This window comes from Geotrypetes seraphini, chromosome 8, assembly GCF_902459505.1.
Source record: "Geotrypetes seraphini chromosome 8, aGeoSer1.1, whole genome shotgun sequence".
Classification (NCBI taxonomy): domain Eukaryota; kingdom Metazoa; phylum Chordata; class Amphibia; order Gymnophiona; family Dermophiidae; genus Geotrypetes; species Geotrypetes seraphini.
This window is the reverse complement of record NC_047091.1, coordinates 153,227,775-153,252,334: the sequence shown is the minus strand read 5'-3', so window position 1 is coordinate 153,252,334 and position 24,560 is coordinate 153,227,775. Positions and strand designations below refer to the sequence as shown.

The following is a 24,560-nucleotide window of genomic DNA, read 5'->3' as shown; positions in this document are numbered from 1 at the left end:
ATTATTTATGATATACTAAATCATGTGGTAAATGGTAGAATTCAGGTAAAAGCATGTGTTATGGAAAATGGATACCACCTTAAGAAGCAACTCTGGATAAATTCTAAGCATAGCTCTACCTTGCAACAGCAGAATATATGGAAGATAAAGCACTAGTGCGGGGGTCAGCAACCCGCTGCTCCAGAGCCGCATGCGGCTCTTTTTCACCTTTGCCGCGGCTCCGGTAGTGTGTCAGGCGGGCCGGAGTCTTTCAGTGGCTGCGGCGCGCTCCTGAAGAATGGGAGGCGCGGAGGATGACGTGTGATAGAGGTCTGCACGGGAACGGGGATCGCGGGGATCCCGCGGGTTCCCCCCCTGGCCCATGGGACTCCCACGGGGATGAAAACAGCCTACCTAAATTCTGGCGATGCAGGCATGCAGCTTACAAGTCCGGCGTCGCGGCGGGAAATAGCCATGCTGAGCAGTGAGCTCAGCACGTACACAGATGAAAGCCTTGCTTGCTGATTGGTCCGGCGGCCCCGCCCCGCCCCGCCGTACCAATCAGCATCTAAACATTAAGATAAGAAACAATATATGCAGTGTTAGATTTGTTTTATAATGGTTTTGCAGCTCCAAGTTTTTTTTCTTTTCGAAAACGGGTCCAAGTGGCTCTTTATGTCTTAAAGGTTGCAGACCCCTGCACTAGTGCATGAAGTTCACTTATCCTACAAGCCAATATGATCGCTATTAGAAAAAAGGTTTTCCAAGTTAATAAATCTTCTCTGGCAAATTGATAATAGTTCAAAAGGCGATTCAATTAATTGCTGGAGAACTATATTTAGATCCCAGGAAGAAGTTTATTTTTGTTTTTAAATAGGTAGCTTTAATTTCATTAGGCCTTTCATAGGCCACCTAACAAGAGGATGATTAAAAATAGACTCTCCAGATACCAAAATATGAAATGCTAGTAAGGCACTGAAACACACTCACTGAAGCTGCATTGAGGCCCGAGTCTGACAGTTCATGGATATTCTGAACAGCTAAATGGACCTGACCACATTTAACACATGTATCAAATCTTCTCTGAGACTATTGTAAGATTAGGTTTCTACCTTCGATAATAGTCTGTTAGTCCCTGTAGGATTCCATATGCTAGGTGTTCAATCCCAACCCGCGATCTGTGAGTTGCAGAAATCCAACACTTTTCTGAGCACATGCTCCTCCCCCTTAGACAAAGAGCTAGAAACATATCCAGTTGAGCCAAAGCCAAGTAACATGCCAGAAAAGAAATCCATGACAAGGGAGGTTTGGGGGAAGATCCCCAGTAGCACAAACAATTTTTGAACTGTTCTGCAAAACATGAACAAGTAATAAACAGACACAAAGGCAACTTAGAAAAACATTGTATTACTAACCTGAACTTCAGCGAGCATCCCAAGAAAAAGCCTTCAGCAATGCACACACTCACAGAAAACTCCCCACAGTATCTAGCAACTGGCTGGAAAATCTTCATGCCTGTAAAGAAAATAAGCGAAGCAGATAGAAGCAGGCTATTCCAAATAAATGAGTGCATACAGAGAGGGTAGGTCACAAATCACAGAGCAGGCGCAAGACAAGACCATACGCAAGACGCCCAAACCAACCAAACCTACAACTTTGGAGCCAATGAATGGGGTACAGGAAGAAGCTAGAGACGCTGACGCCTGGCAGCTGGTAACCTCCTCTACAGGCAAACACAGAAGACCTTCTTCTTCTTTTTCCTTTTCTTGCAAACAGGGCAGTTTTACATCGACCCCACAAATCATTTTAAGGAACAGATTCCAGCTTTTACAGGAAGGACCTGCCATTGAAGTACAAGAAGTAGTCCAACAGATGGCTCCAGTTCCGCAGGCAATGAATCAGCTTCCCCCGAAAAAGCGCAGAGTGGTAGTTATTGGGGACTCCCTGCTGAGAGGCACGGAGGGACCAATTTGCAGACCAGATATGCAATCCAGAGAGGTTTGTTGTCTACCAGGAGCCAGGATCCGGGAAATGACAGCCTGCTTAGGACAACTTATCAAGCCCCAAGACCACTTCCCCATGCTTCTCATCCACGTCGGAACGAACAACACTGCCAGGAACACCCCAGAGAAGATACTTGAAGACTTCAGAGCCCTGGGTGAGAAGCTGAGGCGGATGGAAGCGCAGGTGGTCTTTTCCTCGATCCTTCCAGTGAGAGGTAAGGGAAGAGCCAGGGAGGATCGTATCCAGCGGACAAACGAGTGGCTACACAGATGGTGCAGAGAGATGAACTTCGGATTCCTGAACCATGGAGATGCACTACTAGGACCAGACGGGCTCCACCTGACCACAAGAGGTAAGAATATCTTTGGACACCGACTAGCACGCCTGCTTCGTAGGGCTTTAAACTAGGGAAGTTGGGGGAGGGTACCCACTCACGTACTGGCGTACTAAGTAACCATCCTGGTGAGGTAAGTTGCCACTCCATTTCCGAGTCTGAGATAAGTACACACATGACAAATAGTACTGTAGGAACCACACTAACTCAGGAAGAAAAATCGCCACAGGGTCCTAACAAGCAAAGTATGGAGGGCTATATACGTTAATGCCCACAGTTTAGGTAATAAAATTCTGGAATTAGAACGGAAATAAGGAACGCCGACCTAGATGTGGTAGCGATATCCGAGACCTGGCTCACGGATTCCCATGGGTAGGATATGGCTATACCGGGATACTTCATAACATATATGGTCTCTACAGACTCATCTTAATAAGCATTTCTCAAGTTTCCCAGACTTCAGTAGTGCCTGCTACATGAAATGTAGACTGAGATGAGTATTGTCTGATAATTCATAAATTCTTTTCACGATTAAATCTGGTGAGACTGATTTGGTAGTCTTTAGTCTACATGTAGGAAGTTCATTTCATGTAGCAGGCACTATTGAAGTCTGGGAAACTTGAGAAATGCTTATTAAGATGAATCTGTAGAGACCATATATGTTATGAAGTCTATCGCTGGAATAACGGGTCTCTATACATACTAATTTGAGTTAATCTGGTCTGTATACCGGGATACAGCAGAGAGGGCAAAACAGGGGGAGGGGTAGCACTATACACTAAGGAGGACATCAAAGTTACCAGGATCACGGACGTCAAGTACACCGGGGAATACCTTTGGGTGAACCTGGCCAGGGAGAATGACAAATGCCTGTATCTTGGGGTTGTATACAGACCTCCAAGACAACAGGAAAACATAGATATAGAACTAATCGAAGATTTAGAGACCATCACTTTGCGTGGAAACACTGTGTTGTTAGGGGACTTCAATATGCCTGATGCTGATTGGAACAAACTTTCCGCTACAACCAGCGGCAGCAAAAGGCTACTAACCTCCATAAAGGGAGCACAATTAAGACAGATGGTATTGGAGCCCACTAGGGATCAGGCGATACTGGACCTGGTACTCACCAACGGGGAAAGTGTCACAGAGGATTTGGTAGGCGATAAGTTGGCCTCCAGCGACCACAATATGGTGTGGTTTCACCTCAGGAAAGGATTCACTAGATCTAACACATCCACAAAGGTCCTCAACTTTAGGGGCACTAACTTCAAAAACATGGGTGATTTCATTTATCGGGCGCTGCAAAATCAGGCCGCAACTGATAATATAGAGGCAATGTGGTCAGCTCTAAAATCTATCCTACACGAAGCAACCAACCTCTACATAAAAAGAGTAAGTAAACAGCGGAGGAACAATAAACCTCAGTGGTTCTCTGCGGAGATCTCGTACCTCGTAAAAAAGAAGAAAAAAGCATTTATCTCCTGCAAACAATCAAGAAAACGAGAGATCAAAGACGACTATCTGGCCGTCTAGAGCCATCAGGGAAGGCAAACTCCGGATGGAAGATTAATCTAGCAGAGAACATTAAAAAAGGGGATAAATCCTTCTTCAAGAAGAAAGAATACGGATGGGATTGTGCGCCTTAAGAAACCAGACAGGAACTATGTAGAATTGAACTCCGATAAAGCCGAACTACTAAATGAATACTTCTGATCAGTCTATACCTGCGAGGCGCCGTGATCCGGTCCACAGCTGCAGACAAGGGAAAGCTCGGAAGACCCGTTTCGAGATTGAGTTTACATCTAGCAGCGTCTACTACGAACTTTCAAGGGTCAAGGTGAACAAAGCCATGGGACCTGACAAACTACATCCCAGAGTGCTTAGAGAGTTGAGTGATGTCCTAGCGGAACCGTTATTCGCGCTCTTCAATCTTACCCTGATTACAGGAAGAGTCCCATTGGACTGGAAAACAGCCAACGTCATTCCACTCCACAAAAAGGGATGCAGGATGGAGGCTGAAAACTACAGACCAGTGAGTCTCACATCAATAGTGTGTAAAATTATGGAAACACTAATCAAACACAAATTAGATACGATCCTGAATGACGAGAATCTACGAGACCCCCCATCAACATGGATTTACAAAGGGAAGGTCCTGCCAATCTAATCTGATCAGCTTCTTTGACTGGGTAACAAAAAAGCTGTACGTCATGTACTTGACTTCAGTAAGGCTTTTGATAGTGTCCCACACTGCAGGTTATTGAGCAACATGAGTTCGATGGGATTAGGAGAAACGTTAACTGCATGGGTAAAAGACTGGCTCAGTGTAGACTTCAGAGGGTGGTGGTGAACGGTACTCTCTCCGAAACATCAGAAGTAATCAGTGGAATGCCGCAGGGTTCGGTCTTGGGGACGATCCTATTTAATATTTTCGTAAGGGACCTGTCTCAAGGGCTTCGAGGGAAAATTGCATTATTCGCTGACGACACCAAACTATACAACATAGTAGGCAAAAGCACAGTGCCCGACTGCATGACGCAGGACCTACTCTTACTGGAACATTGGTCCTCAACTTGGCAACTAAGTTTTAATGCCAAAAAGTGTAAGGTCATGAACCTTTGCAACAGAAATCCATGCAGAACTTACACCCTAAATGGCGAGATCTTAGCAAGAACTACAGCAGAACGGGACTTGGGAATAATCATTAGCAAAAACATGAAGTCTGCCAATCAAGTGGAGAAAGCTTCATCCAAGGCTAGACAAATGATGGGTTGTATCCGAAGAAGCTTCGTCAGCCGGAAGACCGAAGTTATAATGCCGTTGTACAGATCCATGGTGAGACCTCATCTGGAATCCGCATTATCAAAAAGATGTGCGGAAAATGGAGTCGGTTCAGCGAATGGCCAGCAGGATGGTCTCGGGACTCAAGGATCTCCCATACGAGGAAAGGCTGGGTAAGTTGAAGCTATATTCACTCGAGGAGCGTAGAGAGAGGGGAGACACGATTGTGATGTTCAAATATGTCCGGGATGTATTGAGGTAGAAGAGGATATCTTTTTTTCTTAAAGAACCTACGGCGACAAGAGGACATCCGTTGAAACTCAGGAGTGGGAGATTTCATAATGACACCAGGAAGTACTTCTTCACCGAAAGGGTGGTTGACCATTGGAATAGTCTTCCACTGCAGGTAATTCAGGCCAGCAGCATGCTGGACTTTAAGAGAAAATGGGATAAGCATATGGGATCACTTCAGAAAAGAATTTAGGGGGTGGGTCATTAGAGTGGGTAGACTTATTGGACCGTGGCCCTTTTCTGCCGTCATCTTCTATGTTTCTATGTAATCCTACAGGGACTAACAGAAAGATTATCGAAGGTAGAAACCTAATTATCCATTCTGTTACGTCCCTTCCGGATTCCATACAGTAGGTGACGTATCAAAGCAATGGTAGCAGCTAGGGAAGGCTAGAAGAGCCTGCCCTCAACACCAAAGTCCCCAAAGCAGCATCAGAACGAGCCACTACATTCACTTGGTAAAAGTATGACGAAAGGACCAAGTAGCCACTCTGCAAATTTCATTAGGATGAATTGCACGAGATTCTGCCCACAACGCTGCCACCTTTCTAATTGTGCGGGCTTTAAGCAAAACCGGCAGCTACTTGCTGCAGGCAATGTAAGTCACGGAAATGGCCATTCGAATCCATCGAGTGATCAAGGACTTGGATATCGGCCAACCACACTGAGGCGCAGCAGTCAGGACAAGAGAGATCAGACAGCCTGAAATCAATAGTCCACTCCAAATAGTGGAGCAAGACTTTCAACATCCAACTTGCATTAAGATCTGATCTTTGTGCTCCGAACCTGTTGAATGAAATGCAGGCAAACAAAACTCCTGGTTGACATAGAAAGCCGATGCCACCTTTGGCAGAAAGGAAGGTACAGTACGGAGGACAATTCCTGCATCTGTAATACAGAAAGGGTTCCCTGCACGAAAGAGCCTGAAGTTCCAATATATACCTTGCCGAGACAATGGCAACCAGAAAGACAATCTTGAACGTTATATCGAGAAGAGAAGCATCCTTCAGTGGTTTGAATGGGGCTTCCTCAAGGTCCTGCCTAACGATGTTAAGATTCTTCAGAGGGAAAGGAAGATGAAAGGAGGTTGCAAACGACGTGCCCCTCTCATAAACCTGATCACATCTGGATGAGCAGTATGTGAACTACTGCTTCTGTGTGCTCTAAAACATGAAAGGCCTGCAACCTGTGCCACAACCTTGCAGACTCGGAACGCAAGCATTTTAAGCCAGACTCCAGAACATCCTCTGGGCGAGATTTTTCCCCCAAAGTCAGAGACCCAGGTCAGCTCCCCAGCCATAGAGTACACGGAGGAGGCAAAGTCCGAAGCTCAGGCCCGCTTCTCCCAATGCAATCAGTGCACAGATTAGGGGCTGGGGAATCTATACTAAATGATTTTTAAGCAAATCGAGGGGTTCTGAGGCAGAAATAAAAAATTTTTGGGAAAAAAAGGATTGTTTAAAATACAAGATGGCCACTGCCAGCAAATTTGAGCCAAAAAACGGCAAAAATAAACCCCCAAAGTAAGAGATAGTGATTTGGGAATATGATGAGGTGAGAGACCTGAACCCTACCCTGAGAAACTGTGTAAAGGGCGACGAGGTGGCAGATGAAGTTCAACGTTGAGAAATGTAAAGTATTACATATGGGAAGCAGAAACTTGAGGTACAACTATACGATGGGAGGGATATTATTGAAGGAGAGTACACAGGAAAGGGACTTGGGGGTAATGGTGGACACAACAATGAAGCCGATGGCACAGTGTGCAGCGGCCGCCAAGAAAGCGAATAGAATGCTTGGTATAATCAAGAAAGGTATTGCGACCAGAACGAAAGAAGTTATTCTGCCGTTGTATCGGGCGATGGTGCGCCCGCATCTGGAGTACTGCGTTCAATTTTGGTCACCATATCTTAAGAAGGATATGGCGTTACTCGAGAGGGTCCAGAGGAGAGCGACACGTCTGATAAAAGGTATGGAAAACCTTTCATACGCTGAGAGATTGGAGAAATTGGGTCTCTTTTCTCTGGAGAAGAGGAGACTTAGAGGGGATTTGATAGAAACTTACAAGATCATAAAGGGCATAGAGAAAGTAGAGAGAGACAGATTCTTCAAACTTTCAAAAAATAAAAGAACAAGAGGGCACTCGGAAAAGATAGAAGGGGACAGATTCAAAACGAATGCTAGGAAGTTCTTCTTTACCCAACGTGTGGTGGACACCTGGAATGCGCTTCCAGAGGACGTGATAGGGCAGAGTACAGTAATGGGGTTTAAGAAAGGATTAGACAATTACCTACTGGAAAAGGGGATAGAGGGGTATAGATAGAGGATTACTGCACAGGTACTGGACCTGTTGGGCCGCCGCGAGAGCGGACTGCTGGGCACGATGGACCTCTGGTCTGACCCAGCAGAGGCACTGCTTATGTTCTTAACATGTTTACCAAGTCGCCCCCCCTCCCGGGAAGTTCCCATAGGAAAGTTCCCAAACTCAGTCTCATCAGTGCCAGGATGTCAGCACTTTCACAGCAGCTGAATGGAGGAAAAGGATTTTCTGCCTCAGAAACTGCTCCAAATGACCAGACTTGAAGATCTTTGGACAGCCAATCACCCTGCCATGTGATCAGGGCGAGAAAGGCAGCCTGCTCCTTGAAACCCGGGGGATTTCACTCCAGATGTATACAGCCTGCGCTTAAAACCCGTGACAAGGTCAGTGGGCAAGCGAACTCTGAGGAAAATGGACCCAGTCTATGAAGGGTGGCACACAGCAGAGTCACAGCTGAGTCTCTCTGTGAAGCAGCAATCTGGATCTGCAGGACTGTGTCCTTTCCTCTGACAAGGGACCACCGGAAAAAAAAAAGAAGAAAAGAAAGCAGAACAAGTCAAAAGGCTTCTGCACGGATTGCTTTCAGAAATTGAAACTGGTTATGGTTCTAGCTCTCAGTATAAAGGGAATCTGCATGTGCTCAGAAAAGTGTTTGATTTTTGCAACTCCCAGATTGTTGGTTGGGACTGAACACCTAGCGTATGAAATCTGTAAGGGAAGAAATGGTTGATTGTTTCCCAAAAGCAAAACAAGTTTTTTTTAATTTAGAAATTGGAATTAACGAGTTGTGTATGATTTGGCTTTGAACATCCAAGCTCACAGTGCTAATGAATGAATACTAGGATTAACAACCCTTCCATCTTGCATGAGAAGATGCCTCACATTCAAAAGCATTACTTGCACTTCTTAGGACATATGACTTACAAATGGATCCAGAACTGTCTTAGCCAATAAGAGTACAATGGGTATCAGGATTTGCTTCTTCCTTCACCTTCTAGATTGTTTGGGGATGAATGGAATTGGAGGAAATGCATAAAGTACAACCCTCTTCCACAGGAGGGTTTGCATTCTGTTCTGTTGTAAATGTGTCTATTTCCTGTCTTTCCCATTTCTGTAATAAATCGCTGCTCACTGTATCATCCAGAGACACCTAAAAACGTGTTTCCTTTTGTGCAGCATGATGGAATAGTTTCTCAAGCTCTTATGCATCAACACCGATTCGTTGAGTGATGAGATTGCAATTTTTTGTGACCTAATGTTTTATTGTTAAAGTACGATAAAAAGGAGAAATTAGGTTCTTACCTGCTAATTTTCTTTCTTTTAGACTCTCCAGACCGTCCCAGTTCACTGATGAGTAATAGCTCACCATGACCAATAGGTGGAGACTGTGACAAAACTTTTTGGCTGTAATACAAGTAGCTGTGCTTCTCCTTAATATATTCAGTCTGCTAAATAGCCAAGCAGAACTAATAAGTACTAAGTATAAAAGTAACAACAGGAGTAACATAGAATACTGTTTGAAATTAGAAAGAAAAAAGTTCCTTCAGCAAAATGTTGTCACAGCTCGCCAGCTGAGTCAAAGCCGCTGTTATTTTCAATCTCCCCGACCCTAGAAAAATACTAGAACCCGCAGAAAAAAAACACTCTTCAAATGAATCCCAAAAGAACAGACAGGCAGACAGGGTGAGGACTGTGCCGGTCTGGAGAGTCTAAAAGAAAATTAGCAGGTAAGAACCTAATTTCTCCTTCTTTGGCAACTCTCCAGACCGTCCCAGTTCACTGATGGGACGTACATCATGGGTGGGACCCCCGGAGAGCTGCCACCAGAACATGCTCACTGAATACCACGTCCCAACACGCCTGAACGTCCACATAGTACTGTCGCACAAAGGAATGGAGATATGACCAAATCGCAGCTTTAGCCGAGATGTCCAGAAAATGAGTCTCTGCCCAAACCATGAGAAGAGCAGCCTCCTACACCACCAGACAACTCCTGGTTCCCCTCCTGACGATTTATGTAGACCATCACCGTGGCATTGTTTGAGAGAACCCGAACAAACTTGCCTGTCAACAACGGCTTGAACGCTAGTAACGCCAGTTGGATGGCTCTGGTCTTCAGAACATTGATCAACCAAGATGCCTCCTCTGGCGACCAGCTGCCCTGAGCCAAGTGACCGAGACACTGAGCTCCCCAGCTGAAAACACTGGCGACCATGAGCACAGTCCACTGAGGCTGAACCATATTCACTCCCTGCAGACTGAAAGAATGGAGCCACCAACTGAGACTGCGACGAACCAAACCCCCACAGAGGAATGGGAGAGTCCATACAGTGCAACTGGGGTGACCACCACTGAAGCAGAGTATACTGATTTTTTTCTGCTATATGTTCCTCCTCCAATTACTCAAGATTTAACAACTCAGCTCCAATCCCTATTCCTTGAGTTTTCAACTCAGTCATTTCCCAATCATCCTAGGCGACTTCAACTTTAATTTCTATTACCCCAGTGACACAACCACTTCTGACTTCTTAAATCATACTCAGGATCTCAATTTATCTCCCTTAATTTCTGCCCCAACACATTCTAGAGGCCATACCTTAGATATGATATTTGTTCCATCTATTCATGCAGTTGAATTTTCTAAACCTTCCACTTCCAAGTTCCTTGGTCCAATCATTTTCTCATCATAACATCCTTCGTTCAGCCTCCACTCTCTTTCTCCCAAAAAAAATATCCACAAGAGACTTTAGAAAATTATACTCTTCAGTAATTGCTTCGTCCTTTCATCTTGACATAAGCAACTTGGATAATATCCCCCTTGACAACCAAATTACGATTTGGGAAGAGACATGCTGAACTTTTCTCGACAATTTTGCACCTATTGACACCTGTACTATTTCTACTAAAAAACAGAAGAACCTATGGTTTAACTCAGACCTACTCCTCCTTAAATGTCAGCTCTGCTCCCTTGAGCGTAATTAGCATTCTACTCCTACTATCTCTAATTTCCACAAATATAAAGTGCCCCCCCATTACAAGAACTCAATCAACCTTGCAAAGAAGAAATATTTTACTAAATGCATAGGGAAAGTGAAGAACTCTTCCGCGTTATGTTACATTATTAAAAAAATAAAAAAACACTCACCCATTTCAAATCTAACCGACTAATGACTTCTAATGTTTACCCCACAGCCCAGAAACTTGCTCATATTTCTTTCAGGATAAAATCAACTCCATCCAGTCAGACCAGTTAAGACAAGGCCCCATAAGCAATAGATCCTTGGACAAGGATATCAATCCTTTATGTTCCACCTTTTCAAATTTCACAATCCAAACTACGAGCTTCAACAAATTATTCAATCACTTAATTTAAGAGGGACCAAGAGGGAGATCATTCCCCCATTTTTATTAAAAAAGTACTTTGCTAATTTCATCCCATTCATTTCTAAATTAATTACCTAATGCCTAAGCACATACTCTATTCCCAAGGCTTGGAAACATACCATCAATCATCCTATAATTAAAAATCTCAAAACTTCCACTCAAGATTGTAATAATTTCCGACCTATCGCAAACTTACCATTTTTGGCCAAGTTGGCAGAGAAGGTAGTACATAATCAAATCTTAAGCTTTGTCGAAAAAACCAACATCCTACACCCTAACCAAACTGGATTTCGCCATCATTCCAAGAACATTCGTTATTAGGCTTGACCAATTCAATTCAATATTTCCTAGATCAACATAAGTCAGTAATTCTTATTTCATTGGACTTATCAGCCGCTTTTGATGCTCTTGAAAAGACTATCTGATTTAGGAATTAAACAACATATTCTAGAATGGTTCTGTTCTTACTTTAAAGATCAAACTTAAATGGCTCTACTACAAAAACCTACACAAACCACTTTGGCATTCCACTGGGTTTGATTCTTTCTCCGTTATTGTTTAACATCTACCTGGCACCACTTCTGACATTATGCCAATCTATAGGCTTTACATCTTGTCTATGCCGGATTCAGCTCATTCATCCCATTGATCCTTCAAATATGAATGAAATCCATGCCATCGATACAAAATTAACTAGTATCAAAAGTCGGCACATTTAAAACCAACTGCCTCCTTTCCATGGAAAGAGGGCCTGCAGTTATCCTCCACAATCAGCGTCTAGAGAACAATGAACACTTTTTCCTTTAAAAGTGCTCATTGCGCAATATGTGACCTAGCTAAGGAAAGCGTGCTGGTTAACAATAAAAATCAATTGCAGTCAATTGAAAGCTTACCTTCAGACCGATACTGCCTCAGAATATTTTTTTTTTGTCACATTAGACTCCACTGGCTCTCTAAGCCATATGCCTTGCTGGTATCTGTGGAAAAAGCTTACAGCTGAGGCACCTCTACAAAATTTTGGAGAGGTGGAGGAAATGGGGGGAGGGACTTAACTCATGACCCGTCACATGTGATACCCCTGAGGTTGGATGGACCCCCGAAAGGGTCCCCCTAAGCTCAGTCCGGCACCAGACGGGGACAAGGAGGACACTAAACAACTTCCAACAAGCCTATACTAACCCAGGGAAGACTGGCAATAGCTTACCACAACTGCTTGGAGACTGAGAACAGACTGAATATATTAGGGGGAAGCACAGCTACTTGTAATACAGCCAAAAGATTTTGTCTCAGTTTCTATCTGCTGGTCATGGTGAGCTATTACCAATCAGTGAACTGGGCTGGTCTGGAGATTTGCTAAAGTAGTAACATTTTCCTTTGGATCTTTATTTCAAAGCTCCTAGAAACTTCAGTTCTAGGATCTAGTTTATCATGTAGATATTTAGTATCCTCTAGCTGTGACTGACTGGTAGAGGACGTATTGGGTCCAATGGAAACTCTAGAAAGCAATTCTCTTGCAGAGTTCAGTGAGCTCTTTGTCACAATCCCAACTCTCCACATATGATTCAATATTTGAATTTGACATTCTCTCATGGTAGATGTGACGTTGAAGAAGATGAGAATATCATAAAAACAATACTGGATCAGAACAATGGTTAATCTAGTCCAGTATCCTATTTCAACAGTGGCCAATCCAGGTCACAAGCACCTGGCAGAAACTCAAATAGTAGCAACATTCCATGCTACCGATCCCAGAGCAAGCAGTGGCTTCTTCCATGTCTGTCTCAAGGGAGAAGATTTTCCAAGAAAGTATAAGGTAAGTTCTTTTCACTGGTGAAGGAATCCTTGAAATATTAGTTTCATATTTCTAAGGAAATCCTACCACAGTTCAGTAAAAACTGGAATGTGGCCAAGAGGGAGAGCTAGATTCTGGTCTAGACCAGGCTGATGACAGTGGAGAGGAATAAGAGAAAGATTTGTATCATTCTATTGTTTGTCCTTTTTGCCATTTCCTGCAGCTTTACTCCAATTAAGGGTTACTGGCATCATTGTAAAGGAGATTCTAAATAATTACTGGTCCCATCTCCTCAGGCTCATCATTGGAGCACTATAATTTTTGGTGTTCTCTGTGCCACATCTCCACATGGGGGAATCCTTCCCTTATTAGATAATGGTTCTACCTTTGTGGCATGATCATTAGTGCCCTGGTTGAAGTCAACAAGAGTATAACAGAGTGGTGCTTAAAAGTATCATCTGCTGCAGCCACTCTTTTATTAGATGTCTGAACTTATTTTTGTCATGCTTAGAGCTCGATGACTTACTCAGAGTTCTCTGACTGGCTGGAAGCAAAGTCACGTCCTTTTCCTTGAACCTGGATGGTGAATTTTGTTGTTTGTCCAAATGTTCTTTTAATTTTCGCTCTCATCTTCTGGCCCTAGATGTCATACAGGCAAAAAGAGCAATATTCTACTGCAAAGGCCATGACTGCTATGACATTGACAAATCTTTTAATCCTAGTTTTACCGTGGACATGACAAAACAACTTCAGTAAAGTTGGACTTGATCATAAACCTGTATGAAATAGGGAAAACTGAAAGAGGAAAACTCAGCCTCTGACTGCATCACAGATAAAAACTGGTTTGTTGACCGTTACAAGTTATAAAGCAGAATTACTATACCTGAGCATTAAGCTAGAGAATTCCAACTGGTGCTGTTATGTGATGACAACTGTGTGGGTGGACAGATCCCTGCTGTTAACTAGTAATGTCTGTGCATAACCGACAAACTCACCAAACTGCTGGATTGCTCTATCAGCACTCCAGGGTAACTCTAAAGTCATGTGCACTCTCCTCCTCTGGTTCTTCGCTCTTCGATCAGCTTGTAGAGAAATACCTGAACTGGCTGCTTCTGAGATGATGGCAATATTCTTTGCAAAAGAAATTAACCACAGAAGTTATTGTAGCACACACAGCTCAGTGTTGTACAAGGTTAAGCTTTTAAAGAACATTTCCCTGCACCAATACATTCTTTGGCCTTACCACTGCCACCAGGCAGCTATACCATGCATTCCCCATCACTGACTGAGCTGGTTTGGAATGACAAAAGGACTTCTGCAAATTTTTCACAGTCCTCATGTGTTTTGAAAACTTTTAATAGTTGTGTGTCATCTGCAAATTTCCAGATCATTTATAAATATGTTAAATAGAACTGGTCCTAGTACAAGTCCCTGCATTAATCCACTATTTACCCTCCTACATTGAGAAAAATGGTCATTTAACCTTAACCCTCTTTCTGTCTAGTAACCAATTCCTAATGACAAATTCTCAGGAATCTCCGAGGAACTTTGTCAAAAGTTTTCTGAAAATCTAGATACACTATATCAACCACATATTTATTTACACCTTCAAAGAAATGAAGCAAATTGGTGAGGCAAGACATCCCTTGTTTAAGTTTTCTGTAATTTTATTTTAGTTTCCACTATTTTGCTCATCACTGCAGTCAGGTTTACTGGTCTAATTTCCCAATCACCCCTTAAACTTTTTTTAAAAATTGGTATAACATCAGCTCCCCTCCAATCTTCAGGTACTACAGACAATTTTAGTGTCAAGTTACAGATCACTAACAGTAATTCAGGAATTTCATGTGAGTTTCTTCAATAACCTGTGATGTATACCAGTGTTTCTCAACCTTTTCAAGTCAAGTACTCCTAAGCCTAACAAATACAAACCGAGTGTCCCCACCCAAACTCCACACCCAACTCCACCCCCGTAATAATACTAACTGTAATGCAATTTCATACATCCATTTTCATATACACAAAATATAATCTTATTAATATATAATGGTAACCACAAAGTTATCATGCCGCTGTACCAGGCCATGGTACGCCTTCACCTGGAATACTGCGTCCAGCACTGGTCGTCTTACATGAAGAAGGACACAGTACTACTCAAGAGTCCACAGAAGAGCAACTAAAATGGTTAAGGGGCTGGAGGAGTTGCCGTACAGTGAGAGATTAGAGAAACTGGGCCTCTTCTCCCTTGAAAAGAGGAGACTGAGAGGGGACATGATCGAAACATTCAAGATGATGAAGGGAATAGACTTAGTAGATAAAGACAGGTTGTTCACCCTCTCCAAGGTAGAGAATGAAAGGGCACTCTAAAGTTAAAAGGGGATAGATTCCGTACAAACATAAGGAAGTTCTTCTTCACTCAGAGTGGGGCAGAAAACTGAAACGCTCTTCCGGAGGCTGTTATAGGGGAAAACACCCTCCAGGGATTCAAGACAAAATTAAACAAGTTACTGCTGAACCAGAATATACACAGGTAAGGTTAGTCTCAGTTAGGGCACTGATCTTTGACCTAAGGGCCGCCGCGTGAGCGGACTCCTGGGCACTATGGACCACTGGTCTGGCCCAGCAGCGGCAATTCTTATGTTCTTAAAAAGCACATTGTATGCAGAGAAAATGTTAACTATCATTTATATTCAGAGTTTTTTTTCAAAGCTGTCAAGGCAGATGATTGAAATATGCAATGTCACCTCAGTAACAACTATAGAAAAATAGACAAATATAGTGCAAAATATAGACAGCAGATATAAATTCTCAAAACTGACATTTTGATCACTAAATTGAAAATAAAATCATTTTTCCTACCTTTGTTGTCTGGTGATTTCATGAGTCTCTGGTTGCAGTTCCTTCTGACTGTGCATCCAGTATGTCTTTCTTTCTTTCTGCCTCCTGCATGCTTCCTCTCCTCCAGACCTCATTCCATTCTCCAATCAACATCTCTCTCTGTCCCTCCATGAGTCCAACTTGTCTTCCTCTCTCATCCCCCAGATAATTTTTCACCACTGCCCACCAGCCTCATGCCCATTTCTCCTTCTATCACCCCTTTCAAACACTATGCCAATTCTCTCCCTCCATCACTATGCCCAACATTCCTCCCCTTCAATCTATCCTTCTGTTCCCTCTCCACCATCATATCCAACATTTCTTCCTCTTATCCTTCTATTCTCCATGCATCTCTACCTCACTCCTCTCTATGCCCAATTTTCCTCTTCCTTTCCCAATGTGCACCATCTCTTTCCCTCTCACTCACACACTCAGGCCCAACAATTGTCCCTTTCTATTCCCTCCCTCCTTCCTATATCCCAAGTTAGTGCCCCTTCCACCTTCCCTCCTTCCTATGTCCCAAGTTTGTGCCCCTTCCACCTTCCCTCCTTCCTATGTCCCAAGTTTGTGCCCCTCCCCTTTGCCTTGTCCTTCCTCCCTCCCTGCTGCGCCAAAGCCTGCCTGCCTCCCTCCCTGGCTGATGCCTGTCAGCCGTGCCAGATTCCTCCTCCCCCCTGGACCGTCACCACCACCCACTCCATTTAATTAACTCCCACTGCTGCCGCAACTACAGGAAGGGCCAGGCGTATGCAATTGTACGCCGCCAGCCCACAAGCCTTCCCCATGATATAAATTCTGAAGTTGTGGGGAAGGCTTGTGGGCTGGCAGCTTGCTATTGCTGCATGCGCCTGGCCCTTCCCTTCCTGGAGTTGCAGCAGCAGTGGGAGGTAATTAAATGGAGCAGGTGGGCGGTGAGCAGCAGCAGCCAGCCCACGTACCCCAAACAGGCGGTCTGCATACCGCAGGTTGAGAAACTCTGATGTATACCATCCAGTCCAGGTGATTTTCTCTAACTTGTTGATTTGAAACCCACCATATCTTTTAGAAATGTATATGAACAAAATTTCACATTTAAAGGTTGATTAAAACAATGAATATAGATTACCATTACCTTTTCACCTTCCATGAACCTCTGCTTTTCGGTAATATTCAAAATTTCTACCGGCACATCAAGTTCTGATCTTGACTCATATGATATGCTTCCATCATCATTACTTACAACTCTTCCTTTGCGACCAGTCATCTTTAATAGTGAAAAAAAGAAAAAGAAACCAGTTGAATTTCCATTAAAAGCTAACACATGTATTTTAATGGTTACATAACTAAATGGATCAGATTGCAAAATGTAGCGAAATATACAAATATAAGGGAGCTGATAAGATTTTTTTCCCCCTGTTCCATCCATAAAACTTGGAAGTTCCACTAAAAGCAGTCTTCAAGAAATGGTTAACTATGAAAACTACTAACAGCTTACCTTTGATTAGTGGCATAAAAAATCAGGTAAAACAACCTTAGGCTTCACAATCTTGTGCTCTTCTAATCATAAAGCAACTGTTATTTACCTCTGCTACATTCTCTGGCCCACCAAGCTCATCTATAAGTTCATCCAGTGTGTTAGGTGGAAGGTCTTCAGCCAGTTTTTCCAACTTATCCAGAAGCTCTTTTTTCATCTGCTGAGCTCTTTCTACTGCATCTTGACTAGTGACGCAGCTATTGTTACTATTTATGGCTACTGCAAGTCAAAAATATACATTGTTCAAATACTGCTATTCAATAATTTGACCAGAAAGAGAGCTCACAATTTTGACAGTAAAATTTTAAGTTGCACAGGTTCATTCATACCAGTAGGAACTGTCGGTGTACTGCTGACAGAGGTGGGAACAGTTGAAGAAAAACTAGGACGTTTGGATCCAAGGCCAGATGCTAATAAGGCACTATGAATAGAATCAGGATCGACACTCCTCTTTTTTTTCTTATTTTTGTTTTTCTTGTGATCTTTGCGAATTAACCACGGATCTGCAATGCATAAACACATCATTAGAAAATGTGCACAACGTGAACCACTTTAGTCAAAGTTTGTATATCATTTCTATTTTAACTTAAGTTGTAAATATTTTTTTAATTTTTTTTAACTTGTCAGGCCAACTTAAGTTATTTTTAACTTGTCAGGCCATACTTCTGTTCTTTGAATAAGTCTAAAGAAATGACCATCAAGGAAACCCACGAGCCGGCTGGCTATGAAGCTGGCGAGGGTTCCCCTTCTGGCAGCAAACAAAAACAAAGGCTGGCTGCATTAAGCCCTTGGCGAGAAAACACTGAGCACGTCTTTGACTTGCGAGAAGTGCTCATTGTTAACCACGAGGCAGGCGCAATGAAAACCAAAATTATGAATGAACACAGACCAATAACCTTTTATTAGTCTGGGATCTGAAGCACGAAAGAACCATTATCTGTACTTAGGTTGGAGGAAGACCTCGTGGTTGACTCCCCCATTCTTGAAGGAAAGCTAGAATCAGCTAAACTGGTGCTTTGACCAGGTCTTCACTCTTCTGTGCACACCAATCCTGTAAGCACTTCCAATCCTTCGTATAGGCGACCAAGGTTATCTGCTTCATGGACTTTAGAAGAGCGGTACTCGCCACTTTTGAATAGCCTTTGCACACTAAAGCTACAGGCTCAAGAGCCATGCCGTTAAGACCAAAGTGCTCTGGATCCTCCAGGATGATTGGGCCCTGTGAGTAACCCTAGATGACAGGGTAGTCGGACCCTGGTCCTTCTTTAGATGGACCAGATCTACATACAACGAACCCCTTGGCCAGTCTAGTGCAACAAGAACCACCAGGCCCGGATGTGACATTTTTCGCAAGACTCTACCTATCATGGGTCATGGAGGGAACACATACAGAAGCCCTGCTTGTGACTACGGCTGCACCACAGTGTCCAGACCTGCCACTCAAGCTGCAAAACTAGACAACCAAATCTCCAATCTGCTGATAACAACCCCAGACTACAAGATGTTCAGAAAAGAAATAAACTATACTTTTCAAGAAATCCTTGAAAAAAATCTTAATTGCATAAATTCCATCCTTCTCCCCACTAACTTCCCGACTCCTTGAAACTACCTGATCTCCTCTCTATTATTTCCTGGAAATGACCAGATATCTTCTTTGTACTCCGCCTTCTATAAATCTTCTATAACCCGCCTTGAACCGCAAGATAACGGTGGAATAGAAATCTCTAATGTAATGTAATGTAATCTTTGACTGAAAAACTGAACTTTTTTCTTGTTGGCTGCCGATGCCATCAGGTCGAACATCAGGCGGGGTACCCACTGGCTTGATGTATAGTTTAACACTTCTCAAGGTATAAGAGTCCACTCTCCAGGATCCAGAGTCTGCCGACTGAGGAAATCTGCTTGCACACTGTCTACTCCTGCTACATGTGCCTCCAAGAGAGCCAACAGGTGGATCTCTGCCTACTGAAACAGCATTTGGGCCTCCAACTCTAGTGGAGGACTTTTGGTGCCTCTCTGTTGACTGACATAGGCTACCGCCATTGCACTGTCGGAGAAAAAACTCATAGAAACATGATGGCAGATAAAAGGCCAAATGACCCATCCAGTCTGCCCATCCGCAGTAACCATTATCTCTTCCTCTCTCTAAGAGATCCCAAATGACTATCCTCAGGCTTTCTTGAAATCAGATACAGTGTCTCCACCACCTCTACCGGAAGACTGTTCCACACCATCTACCACCCTTTCTGTAAAAAAACGTATTTCCTTAGATTTACTCCCGAGCCTATCACCTTAACTTCATCCTATGCCCTCTCATGCCAGAGCTTCCTATCAAATGAAAGATACTCAAATCATGCGCATTTACATCATGTAGGTATTTAAACGTCTATCATATCTCCCCCCTCTCCCGCCTTTCCTCCAAAATATACAGATTGAGATCTTTAAGTCTGTCCCCATACGCCTTATGATAAAAACCACGCATCATTTTAATAACCTTCCTCTGGAACGACTCCATCCTTTTTATATCTTTTTGAAAGTGCAGTCTCCAGAATTGTACACAATATTCTAAATGAGGTCTCACCAGAGTTTTATACAGGGGCTTTAATACCTCCTTTTTCCTACTGGCTATACCTCTCCCTAAGCACCCTAGCATCCTTCTAGCTTTCGCTGTCACCTTTTCAGCCTGTTCGGCCACCTTAAGATCATCACATACAATCACACCCAAGTCTTCTGTTGTGCACATAAGTTCTTCACCCTCTAAACTGTACCCTTCCCTCGGGTTTTTACAGTCCAAATGCATGACCTTGCGTTTCTTGAAGCATTAAATTTTAGCTGCCAAATTTCAGACCATTCTTTAAGCGTCACCAGGTCTTTCTTTATGTTATTCACACCATCCTGGGTGTCTACTCTATTGCAGATTTAGGTTTCATCCGCAAAGAGGCAAATCTTACCTTACAACCCTGCAGCAATATCGTTTATAACAATGTTAAAAAGAACAGGCCCAAGAATAGAACCTTGAGGCACACCACTGGTAACATCCCTTCCTCTGTCACCTTCCACTCAACCAGTTCTTGACCCATCCTGAGGGCAGTCAGTTTATTTATTTATTTAGACATCTATGTGGAACACTGTCAAAAGCTTTGTTAAAATCAAAATAAACCACATCTAGCGCACTCCCTCTATCCAATTCTCTGGTCACCCAATCAAAGAAATTGATCAGATTTGTCTGACAAGACCTACCTCTAGTGAATCCATGTTGCCTCTGGTCCTGTAATCCACAGGATTCCAGAAACTTCACCATTCTCTGTTTTAAAAGCGTTTCCATTCATTTGCTTGCTACAGAAATCAGACTTACTGGCCTGCAATTCCCTACTTTTTCCTTACTTCCACTTTTATGGAGAGGGGCCACTCCCAACTCGAGACTCATTGAAAAGTTCAGTTAGCGGAGAAACCAGAACATACCCAAGTTCCTTCAGCACCCTCCGATGTACACCATCTGGCCCCATCACTTTGTCCACTTTTATTTTAGCTTGTTCCTCATTAACACAACCCTCTGAAAAATCAGGGTCTACCACTCCTCTAACACTATTCATGTTTGTCTTCTGTGGTCCCGCTCCCAGCGCTTTAGCCATGAACAGAACAGAAATATTTGTTAAGCAATTCAGCTTTTATCAGCTTCTACATATTTCTCCCCTTCACCTTTGAGTCTTACAATGCCACTTTTGCACTTCTTCCTATCACTAATATATCTAAAAAAAATGTCTTGTCTCCCTGTTTTACCATGTCAGCTATCTTTTTCTTCCAATTGAATCTTTGCTTTCCTGACTACTCGACCAGCCTCTCTTAACTGTTCCAGATATTTTTGCCTGTCTTCCTCTTTCTGCGATCTTTTGTAGTTTATGAAAGCTAACCTCTTATTACTTACCTTCTCAGCTACTACTTTTGAGAACCAAAGCCGCCTTCTTTTCCTCTTACTTACTGTATTGTTCGTTCTATAAGATGCACGCACCCCCCTATAGAGGAGGAAAACCAAGGGAAAAAAATTATGTTCAGAATTTTTTTTTCTTCGTTTTTCCTCCTCTACACGTAGGTGCGTCTGGTGGTCTGGTACTGGGAAGCCTGCAGCAGCCCTCCCAGTACCTTTTTTAACTGGCGGTGGTCCAGTATGGTCTCCTGCTGGACAGCTGCCTTTCATTGCAGAGTGGCACACAGGAGAGCTACCTTTGCGCTTCCTGCCTGGTCCTGCGCCGTTCCGTCTTATGGAACAAAAAAATACAGTACTTGTTTCACAAAAAATGTTTTTCGCCCTTACAATTACTCCTTTCAGTTTTGTCCACTGCATTTCCATTCCTTCTAGATGTTCCCATCCAGACAATTCCTTGATGTAATCCCCCATCTGAACAAAGTCTAGAAGCTTTGCTTTTGAATGAGCCCTCTCTATACCCATCTTAATATTAAACTGAACCATGCAGTGATCACTGGATGCCAGATGATCACCCACATCAGAAACATTTTCCCCATTTATAAGCAGATAAGTCCAGTATAACCCCTTCCCGCATGGGTTCCATTACCAATTTGTTCCACATTGTCCTGCAGTGAGCTTTTAAGCGTTTGCAGCACCAGATGGTTGATCAACCACTTCCTCTCAGAGGAGGACCAAGGCCCCTGCATCAGGTGACCCTCACAATGAGCTCATCAGCCGTAAAGATCGGCATCCATCATCAGAATCACCCATGCGGCGATGCGAAGTAGCACTCCCTGGGATAGACTGTGGCTCCAGCCACCAGTTCAGACTGCAATGCACTTCTATTATCCAAGACAGGGGCATCTGTAACATATCCATTTGCAGTAACCAGCGGGATAAAAGTGTATGCTGGAAAGGGCGTAAATACGCCCTCGCCTAGGGGACGTCTACAGTTGCCACCATTGATTCCAGCACCTGCAAGTATGCCAAATTGTTGGTGCTGGCCTGGCCGGAAACACCCTGATCTGAAGCATGAGCTTTGCTCTGTAGGTTTTTGGGAGAAAAACTGTGTTATCCTTTGTGTTAAAACACATACTCCATGAATTGTGTTGACTTCAGGCAGCTTTTTGAAAGTTTAAGACCTAGCTCAGGCTCTGCAGAAGCTGTACTATGCACTGCAGTCCTTCCTTCGGATTCAGATGGAGCTCATATCAGCCAATCGACCAGATATGGATGCAATTGTATCCACATTGAGAAGGTGTGCTGCTACTATGACCATCATAGTAGCTGAGAATTGAAGTGCTGCTGTAGAAAGTGGAACCTCAAGAACTTCCTGTGATTCAGAAAAATACTGTCAGCAAGGTGAAAAATGCCCACAGCACCATGGAGGCAATGACTGACCTTACCATTACCATTTCAATGCAGAAGTGTGGTATCCTGAGGAAGGCACTGATTCAGATTTGGCCTCCAGTCTTCTGAGTCTCTTTTGGGCACAACAAAGTACATGGAGTATCTGCCCAAGCCAGACTCTGTGTCTGGGACGGCTTCTATAGCTGCTATATCTACTAACCTCTATTACTCATCTATCCATGTTCTCTGACTTCCTCCGTTGGAATCCACAAAGAGGTTCGGAAGGGGATTAAAAAAACTCGAACTTCTACTCCTCGTGAATAATTTCAAGTACCACACTTCCCAATGTGCCGATAACCTCCCACCTCCTATCCTTGGAAGTACAGCTCCTGATCTGGTGCCAGAACTGCTTCTTGGGGGCCACTGTGGGGCAAGATCCTGAGGACTGGGGAAGCTTAGCACCCACAAATCTCTGTCTTGAGCCTTGAAATGGTCTCTGGACCAAAGGTCCTCCTGGGTACTGGCAAAAGTACCTAGAGCCACAAAAATTACCTCGACCTGATCCCCTGCAGTCTGGTAAAGAATTTGGTTTACAATTCTGCACTCTGGCCATAAAATCATCAAGCCCTCTACAAAAGAGCAATTGAGCCTTAAAAAGCAATTTGTTCAGCATAGCCTTAGAGGATGAATCTTCCACCCACTGTCTAATCCAAAGCATTCTACGGGCAGAAATAAAATACGTAGAAACATTGCTCAGGACCCTGAACATTTCATACACAGCATCTGCCACATAATCCATTCTAATCATAAGAAACTGGGGATCCACATCGGCATCCACTCCTGGAGCACAACGTAACCTGGAGTGGCAAGCACATGCAACATAAGACAACACTGTTGCCTCCTTAAACCTCAACATTATGGCCTCAAATTGTCTCTTAAAGACAATATTCAGCCTGCGGTCCTGTGCATCTTTCAACACCACTCTCACTTCACTGGGGAGGGAGATACGCTTGGAAATCTACACTATCAGGGAATCCACCTTTGGCAGAAAAAATAGTTGATGAAATTCACCAGCCATTGAGTCAAGTTTCGTCATGGTCTTAGCCACTTGATGTGGCCCCTTTGGGACCTCCCAATGGTCAGCATTTTGTAATGTCCAGATGAGAGGGAAAATGTGTGTCGAGTCTTAGTGCTGCTCATAAGCGAGCATTGGGCAGTAAAGGCCTGTGAAGGCTCTATCTTTAATTCTTGGAGAGACTCGGTAATCTCCAAAAGTGCTATGGGCTTAAACAGCCTGCGTACAGTCGGATCCTCTCAGAGAGCCAGGGCTGCCACCTGGTCAGGACCTGACCCTCCCAGGCACAATGCAGAATCCCCAGACTGGGAAGGTAAAGGCATAAATAAATAATTCACTTCATACCAGTCCTCTTCTGACTGTACCCCTGTATCTTGCACATGGCTCTGTGGTGGGGAAATTGTGCTCTTAGAGGGGAGAACCCCTGGCACTACCAGGGAAGTCACTGCAATTTAAGTACTCTTTTTACCCCATACTTATAAATTCTGAAGCAAAAGAGGCCCTTGCAGGTGTTCCTGTGTTCCACTCTGGGGTTTAAAGGCAGATGTGCGGCTGCACTTTGCTGGGGATGCACTATCACCAGTTCCCAGCTCCAATTAGGATTTTTGACCTGAACTCCAGTCATAACCATAACACTAGAGCAGTGGTTCCCAACCCTGTCCTGGAGGACCACCAGGCCAATCGGGTTTTCAGGCTAGCCCTAATGAATATGCATGGAGCAGATTTGCATGCCTGTCACTTCCATTATATGCAAATCTCTCTCATGCATATTCATTAGGGCTAGCTTGAAACCCCGAATGGCCTGGTGGTCCTCCAGGACAGGGTTGGGAACCACTGCACTAGAGGGATTAAAAGGAGGCCAAGCCAGTGGCTCCCACCCTTCCCTCACATGC

At 43.6% G+C, this 24,560-nt stretch overlaps 1 protein-coding gene across 2 annotated transcripts in view; it reads right to left on the bottom strand.

The window, feature by feature from the left end:
- The window catches only part of SBNO1 (strawberry notch homolog 1), a 199,999-nt gene that overhangs the window by 59,584 nt on the left and 115,855 nt on the right, over positions 1-24,560 (bottom strand). For both annotated transcript variants that reach the window (XM_033956400.1, XM_033956401.1), the window contains 4 exons: positions 17,608-17,781; positions 17,328-17,497; positions 16,877-17,008; positions 13,884-14,019 (listed from right to left, as the gene is read on the bottom strand). In XM_033956400.1, the coding sequence (XP_033812291.1) occupies positions 13,884-14,019; positions 16,877-17,008; positions 17,328-17,497; positions 17,608-17,781 (612 nt within the window). The remainder of the gene's footprint in view (positions 1-13,883; positions 14,020-16,876; positions 17,009-17,327; positions 17,498-17,607; positions 17,782-24,560) is intronic.